At 26.1% G+C, this 8,355-nt stretch overlaps 1 protein-coding gene across 6 annotated transcripts in view; it reads left to right on the top strand.

The window, feature by feature from the left end:
• The window catches only part of LOC102679552 (axin), a 26,475-nt gene extending 21,715 nt beyond the window's left edge, over positions 1-4,760 (top strand). For 4 of the 6 annotated variants that reach the window (XM_006619770.2, XM_031512447.1, XM_031512449.1 and 1 more), the window contains exons 2-8: positions 372-527; positions 823-1,627; positions 1,950-2,114; positions 2,834-3,519; positions 3,697-4,007; positions 4,142-4,437; positions 4,524-4,760. In XM_006619770.2, coding sequence (XP_006619833.1) covers positions 461-527; positions 823-1,627; positions 1,950-2,114; positions 2,834-3,519; positions 3,697-4,007; positions 4,142-4,437; positions 4,524-4,650 — 2,457 coding nt within the window. In that variant the 5' untranslated portion in view covers positions 372-460 and the 3' untranslated portion in view covers positions 4,651-4,760. Of the gene's footprint in view, positions 27-371; positions 528-822; positions 1,628-1,949; positions 2,115-2,833; positions 3,520-3,696; positions 4,008-4,141; positions 4,438-4,523 lie in introns of all 6 variants that reach the window. The other 2 variants (XM_031512448.1, XM_006619771.2) reach the window with 2 other exon arrangements.
• The last annotated feature ends 3,595 nt before the right edge of the window (positions 4,761-8,355 follow it).

Raw genomic sequence — 8,355 nt, 5'->3', positions numbered from 1 at the left:
CTTCGGGATAGGAAAACCATCCTTAGGTGCTTAATTGGTACATGACTCACCACAGGGCTCGATCGATCCAGCATCCCTAGGGGCTTTTGTATTCGAGTATTCTGAATTAAGAATATGTTTTCCCATATTATATTATTATATATCCCATATTTGATATAAATTATATCAAACTTAATATATAAAAATTACATATAAATTAAATTTTAACAGATTTTTTTAATAGCTTTTTTATTATTTTATAAAAAAGATAATAATATAAATATATTTGAAAATTTTATTATCATTGAATGTTTAAAAATAAATACATATATATATATATATATATTTAAATTTATAATAATATATATGAAAAATTATTATTTTTGTCTTAGGTTTGGATTAACCATGTCTACTAAGAGGCATTGTGGGCCTAAATTAAATATAAAGCGCAAAATAATACGTGAAGGCCATAATAGATAGGATGAGTGGATCTCGACAGAACGAAGCACATTGCTTCAATGAAAACTCTCCACGGCCACCAGTGCCTGGTAAGTTATATAGATATATATGTTAAGCTATATATATAAGTATATTATATATATTATTGAGAAAATATTTATAAATATAATATTTGAAATATAAATTAATAAATTTATATTTCACTATTATATTAGTAAAATTAATAAAAGTTATCAAAATCTAATGAAATTATTTACAATTTTATTAATTATAATAAGTTAAAATATTATATGACATAAATATATTATATAATATTTTATAGGTTATTGATTTTTTATGTTATTAATATCATAAGCATAAAAGTAAATTGTAAAAATTTTATAGGAGAGGAAACAGGAAACTACGTCAGCAGGTTCCGTCCACAGAGTCCAACTCTGACCCCTAGGCGTTCTTCTCTTGCAACACCAACAGCTTCAGGTTGCGATGCTTCGGCACCTTTGGGATTTGAACCGGAAGGTTGCTGTAGTACGACAACTATGGAAAGTGATTCACCACCTGCTTGCTTGCGGTGGGCCAGGAACCTGCATTCCTTGCTGCAGGATCCAGTGGGCTTGGAATTGTTCAGAAAATATCTGGATCAAGAAGGCAGACCTCATGCCAATCCTCTTAATTTCTGGTTTGCCTGTGAGGGCCTCAAGGAACAAGATGATCCTGAAAGGATAAATCAATTGGTTAAACTTATCTACAGAAAGTTCTTTCTCAAGTCACAGTTAGCTATACCAGAAGATGTTCGAAAGGAGGCTATTCGTCGGGTTAAAGAAGGAAGGGCGGATGAAAAAGTATTTGATGCCGTACAGTTGGAAGTTGAACGTCTTATTAATGAGACTACATATCCAAACTTTCTTCGATCCGATATGTATCTTCAATACGTTCAGTCCTGCCAAAACCCGGATTCTGGTGGATGTCCTAGTTCGGGATCCAGTCGAGAAATGTCTGTTTCTTGTGGGCCAAGTTTATTGCCCACTGTCCACGAAGACAGTGAATTTGTTAGTTCCATACATAGCTCACATTCAGCTAGTGAAACGCCTGGGGAATTGAGAGGTGAACTGAGATTGACCAAAGATATGCTTATGGCTACTCAACAAACTAGAGCGTTGGATCTTCGACCAAAGCCAGAAGCGTATGCTGGGTAATATATACTTTTTATATAACTTTTACTTAAAATATTCATTAATTAGTATGCTTTTAGAGTTAGATTTGCATTAAATAAACAACTTTGTTTTTTTCCCTTAAGCTTGTTGTGTGGATTTTCTGCAATGTTTTGTAGTGTATAATATTTTATATAAATACATAATTTCCAAAATTCATGAAAGTAAATATGAAAGAACAAAATATTATATGAGTATTTTCATTGTTTTGAGGTTTGTTATAATTATATTTTTTGCCAAAATTTTTTCTAATTTTTTGTTTGTTTTCTTTATTTTGATTTGACATATTGCGTGGCGCTATAGCATTTACTTGCAACATGGAACTAGTCCATATCATATGCTCGCACCCAGACTGCACGCACAATATTCCTCATATAACCCAGTATCCAGACAGGATTCAGAACTTCAAAGTTTAAGCAGTGATGCACGAACTGAGTCAGACAATATGTCTCTCACCGATTCATCAGTGTACGTTTTTCTTATTTTATATATAAATAATTTATATATATATTATATATATTATAATATATTATAATAGGATTATTATTATTTAAAAATAATTTCCATTCTAATTCTTATCTTTTTTAAATAAATCCTCTAAATAGAATTCATAATAAAAATATTTCAATAAATATAATCTTATTTAATGTTTCCTTTATGTTTAATTCATTTCTTTTTTTATTATTTTATATTTCATATTACATCATATATCTAAGTTTATTTATATAAATCTATAAATACAATACATAAAATTTTTTTTAATTTTTTGTGAGTGAATTTTTAGAGAGATATCTTAATCAAGTTAAATGATTTCATATCTTAAATGACTATATATATATCATAATTATTAAAATTTATGGCTATAAAATATATACTTTCTGTATCTATAATATTAAAATTTTCAAAAGTTTAATAAAAGAAATATAATTATTTGTTTTGTTGCTTGTTTTATATTATTTATATTTTTATTCAAAAGGTTTAAAACTAAAATAATTTAATATTGCAGTATTAAAATATTAAAAATATCTTTATACTAAGTTTCGATATTTTTTTATGTAGTTAATAAAAATAACATTGCTTGATATAAATATAATCAGTTAGCTTTATTTTTTAGGATAAAATAAAAAAATTATGTTCGTATTCTATCATATTAATAACATAAAATATCAAATATTTCTCATTTACAGTGATGGAGCATCAATAAGTAAACAACGAAGTAAAAAACAGTATATAAGACAAAGTAGAGCTATTAAAGATTCAGCTAGTTTAAATCGTGATCCGCTGGCGCATCATACTATCATCCCTCGTACACAGCGAGTACCGCGTGACTTAATGCATCCTCTGAAACCGGAAGAATTTGCTCAAGTGCTTATTGAAAAGTTGGAGAACGTTAAACGTGAACGAGAATCTCAGGAAAAACTCGATAGGCATTTGCAAGAGAGTGATGCGATTAATAAAGATCCATCATTGGAAATGTCAAGTGGAGCACTTAGCGCCAAAGCGTTAGCTGATGCATTACGAGAAAAGTTAATGATAGAAGAAGATAACGATCAAGCAATTTTGGACCAACATGTGTCACGAGTTTGGTCGGATTTAACGCCTTCTCGATCTCCAGGACTTTCATCTCCAAGACTGCATTCGCCTGAAAGAAGACGTTCTACGCACAATTATCCACGACCGTACAAACAAAGAAAAGAAAAAGACGTGTTCTCTACATTTTCAGCAGATAGCGGTAATATTCACGATTTTCAAGAAGGCAGCGATCTTGTCGGAGCTGGCTCCATGAGTTCATTAGGATCTCACTTGCCTAAATCTAAATCCGTGCCATCTGATTATGCCGATTCCCTCCATAAACAAGACTTGTATCTTCAAGGTATAATTTAGAATAAATATAAAATCAATAATGCATTGAATCTTAAATTTTTATATAAAATTTTTATATAAAATATATATATTCTTTATTCTACATTTATAAAAATATATATTAATAATATATTAAAAATATATTATTAATAATATATTAATAATAAATATATTACATTTTTTATAGGTCATGATCAAAGATTCCGAAGATCAGACATGACTAGAAGATCAGCCACAAAGAAATCTATGACGGAATTAACTGATAGTGGTGTTAGCGTTGTAAGTGATGCACCACCATCGACAATTAGCAAAGATATTCGTCTTTTATCGTGGCTTAAAGAAACTGATAAAAAAGCGGATATCAAACATAGCCGTCATGGGAAAAAGTATGGTTCTCGTAGTGGTTCTTTGGAAAGGACAAACAGGGAAACATGGGGTGTTCCTGCTCAACCTTTTGTTGCAGATCCAGGAATGCCACCTTTACCACAACCTCATACAGTAAACATTTTTATTTAATATATAATATAATAATAATATAATAATAATTTCAATAATATATAAATTAAATAAAATATAATAATAATTTAAATTATACTTATCAGAAATCTAAATATATATTTTTTTTTATATAGGCAACCCAATTAGAAGAAGCAAGAAGAAGATTAATAGAAGAAGATAGAGCACGTTCGAATAAACAGCGTCATTCTAATATTTCTAAACAATCATCGTATGAGCCTACAACGCAAAGTCAATCTTATGTCCAATCTAATCAATCAACGTTAAAGAAGACGAAGCAAGATATTGGAGATTTTACCACCGTTGTGTTCAGTTTCTGTGACGAACAATTTCCTTATAGGACTAAAATTCCTGGTCACAATATCACTTTAAAACAATTTAAAGAATACCTTCCTAAAAAAGGCAGCTATCGGTAAATGCATAAGTAGTTTTATTTGTATAATATTTTTTATTTTTGAATATTATCTATATATTTATTATATCTATTATTGTTTTTAGATATTTCTTTAAAACTGAGTGCGAGGATTTGGATACAAAGGTTATTCAAGAAGAAATAACCGACGATTCTGAAGTCCTACCATTATGGGAGGGTAAAGTTATGGCGCAAGTTAAGACGCTCGAGTGATAGACTGAAACAAGGATTATTCTGAAAAAAAAAGAACGTGCTATCTTCGAACAAGTGCCGCAACTAATTTTATTTAAGGATGTACATTCTCTTGACGACCCAAAAAAAAATGGATAAATTTTAAGTTTTTTTCTTTAAATTATTATTTAATAAAATATTGATATTTTTAATATCATGTTAAACAATATTTTTTATTCTTGTATAATTTTTATCATTTAAAGTTACAAAATAGTAAATACAACGTTATTTATTGTCATGTTTAGTAGGACATTATTCTTTATAAAGATATCTAAAATATAATGTACAATTTTTTTATAATTTTGAAAAATGAAGAAATAGCGGCCTTTTAAAAAAAATATTTTTTTTTTTTCAGTGGAAAAAATCAATTTTAAATATAACAATTTAATGAATTAAAATATTAAAAAATTGTATATTATATTTTAGACATTTTTTTATAAAAAAAATAATATATTCAAATTTGAAATTAATCAGAAAAATAATCTTGGTAAATCAATGTGTTAAGTGCAAGCTAATAAAATCTTATCAAATAAAACGGTAAAAAATATTTGTAACTTTAAGTAATAAATATTAAACAATAATAAAGTAAATAAAATATTGTTGAACAGGATAATAATTTATCAAAATTTATTTATCAATATTTTATTAAATATTTGTCTAAAAAAACTTAAAGTTCTTCTTCTTTTTTTAGTTCGTTAGGATTATGTACTACCTTTAAAGACTTCCCATAGTTTTCCAAACGACTGTACAAAGGCCCGCGTAGATTCGCCTTAGTAAGGTCTGTATAGACCCTAGATTTACATAGGAAAGAACATTATTACAAATTAGTTTTTAAGAAGATATATTACGTGCATTATAAATACACACGCTCTGTTTAATATACGTAATATATCGCGCATTCGAAGATATTGCGAAAAAAAAATATTAAGAAGGTACACCACATTGAAATGTCTAAAGTATCAATAAAACATAGGATTTTTTTTATCGATAATTATTAAATGGAAATCTAAAATTACATTATTATTAAAAATTATATTACATTATAAAAATTTTCATTTAGTAATTATATGTGAAAAAAATGTCCACATTTTATTTATTTTTTAAATGTTTCAAAATAGTGTATCTTCTTAAGAATCATGTTTTGTCACCACCATTATCATCCATTTGACATTGTAAAATAAGCTCCTGCATAAACGTAACACATACTGGAAAAATAGACGCGCAATATGCATTTGGCATCGGGGAAACAAGTACTTTGGTGGAAAAAAAAAAGATTAATTAGTATCTAGACCGTAACGATGTTTTATCAGGTGCGAAAAATTGTGCCTTTTTAGTGCAGTAAGGTCGAAGTAAGCCTAAGGAAAAAAAAGGTTAAGAGATACTTATTAAATTGGAGACCAGCGGGTCTAATATCGAGAGGATAAATTTGATACATTGAGCGTTTTGTATATATTTTTTTCCAAACTTCATCGTAGTCTTTGCAAGCTTAATCATTAGTAATCGTTATAACGCTAAAGAATACTATCAGCATCGTTACTTTCTAAACGTTTGCGTTTCAACATCGAGTTTTCGTCAATAATAATACGATCACTCTTACTTTTCTTTTTCTCTATCTGTCTTTAACAATTTTGTTAGAAAACCAATTAGAACAAAAAAAAAAAGAGAAAAGAAAAATTAAAAATCGAACGTATGATTGAATCTTCTCGAATGGCCTTTGCATACTGGTTCGATTCTTAATAGTCGTAGGCGCTCGCTTCCTAAACAACAGATTTTTAAACTTTTGATGGAACGAAATTAAGAAAATGTAGTATCTACATTGGAAATTGATGCCGAAGGAGGCGATGCACCATGGCTGATAACAATTTATTGTATGTAATTGATTATCTTTAATTAATACCACGAATGATAAAGTGTTCCTGTACCTAATTAATTAATAATGATTATTATTGTATATCAAAAGTATTGAGAATAATAATGCCATTTTCACTGGATTATATGAGATCTATTGTATTCTATTATTTTAGAGATTTCCTTTATCTGTATCAGGGATTTTTGTATGAAGTTGTAAAATTTAATTGAAGATAGCAAATAAGTTATTAACAGGGTTTTCATGTATCTATTAAAAAAAAAAAAACATAAATTATAATATAAGAAGTAACAATTGACCAATTCCTAATCCTTTATTATTTTTTTTTTTTCTCTACATCAGTTGTAACAATATATATTTAATCTTTTCACAGATTGATTTATATTTTAATCTATTTCTCTATATTATTTTTTATTATGATAAAAAAATAAGAAGAATAGATTTAAAAAAAATTCTTATTTAATAGATTTATTGTCTATATAATTTATAAAATATAATTCAAAATATAATATTTATAAAGTTTTATGCATTTATTAAGAAAACAAAATCTAATTTTCAACCTTCCAATCAAAAAATATCAAAATATTATTTTTAAGATAAGATAGTATATATTGTTATAAGAGCTAATATAAATCTTGTTTAATAATAATAATATTAACTTGTTTAATATAGGATCATTAGCTTTTTAATTTTGATAATAGTACTTGTAACTGAGAATACTTAGCATAAAAAGATAGAAAATTTTTGATACGACAGAATTAAATCTTTTGTTTTAAATTTAAATTGTAGTATGTCTATTTTTAAATTCAATGAAATTATTTTTTCTACTACTGACGCATAAATCATAATATGTTGAGCAACAGTCTTCTAAATTTAGTATTCCTCATGAACTATTACAACCTGTTACACACAAGTTGTATCCTGGCAGAAATTATATTATGAATACAAACAGCGTTCTACAAATACTCATATGATTATAATATATCTTTTTCTATATTTTCTATTTATTTTATGTAGATATTTATCTTAAATTTTGTCATTATTTTTTATGTATATTCTCACATTTAAAAAATTTTATATATAATAATTAAAATTTATTATTTGCAATTTTTTTTATATATAAATATTTTTAGTAAAGAGCACAATTTTTTTTGTATATATAAAAATCTGAAAAATTGTTTAATTTCTATTTTATTTATATATCCATTCTATTGCAAATTTTTTTTTATTTATCTTTTTAAAATCTTTGCAAACATTAATTTTTCTCTTATGGTATTTTGTGATAATGATACATTAAATTATAGCAGTTCCTAGAATCTGTATTTTTTTTCAAATTTTTATTTTGTAAATATGTAAATAGGATTATGGATTTGTAAAATATAAAACCTTGCTCTTTTCAAACCTTTAATTTAAAATTTAACTTTGAATAAATTTATCAATATTATAAAATAATGATAATAATGTTTAATTAAGTAATAATTAAGAAAGTAATACTTATTACATAATACTTTTATCGCATTTTCATATTATATTTTGAATGAACTATTTTAAATATTTTTAGCATTAGAATTATTTATTTTTTAAAAATATTTTTAAAATATTTCATAAATTATTTAATAAACTAAATATATTTTCTTTATTATAGATATTTAATCTTAGAATTTATTTTATATATTTATATAATTAATATAATTTATAATTTTTTTTTATTCTTCTTTAGAAAATTGTACATGATATTTTCATAATATTTCAAATAAAACGAAATTATCGATGAGTAAGTACATCGTAATTTACGGAATGGCAAAAACCATGAAGCGCAC

The sequence above is a fragment of the Apis dorsata genome, unplaced genomic scaffold (genome assembly GCF_000469605.1).
Source record: "Apis dorsata unplaced genomic scaffold, Apis dorsata 1.3 scaffold_437, whole genome shotgun sequence".
NCBI lineage: Eukaryota > Metazoa > Arthropoda > Insecta > Hymenoptera > Apidae > Apis > Apis dorsata.
Note: the sequence above shows the minus strand (reverse complement) of the source record. Positions and strands in the feature narration are given on the sequence as shown.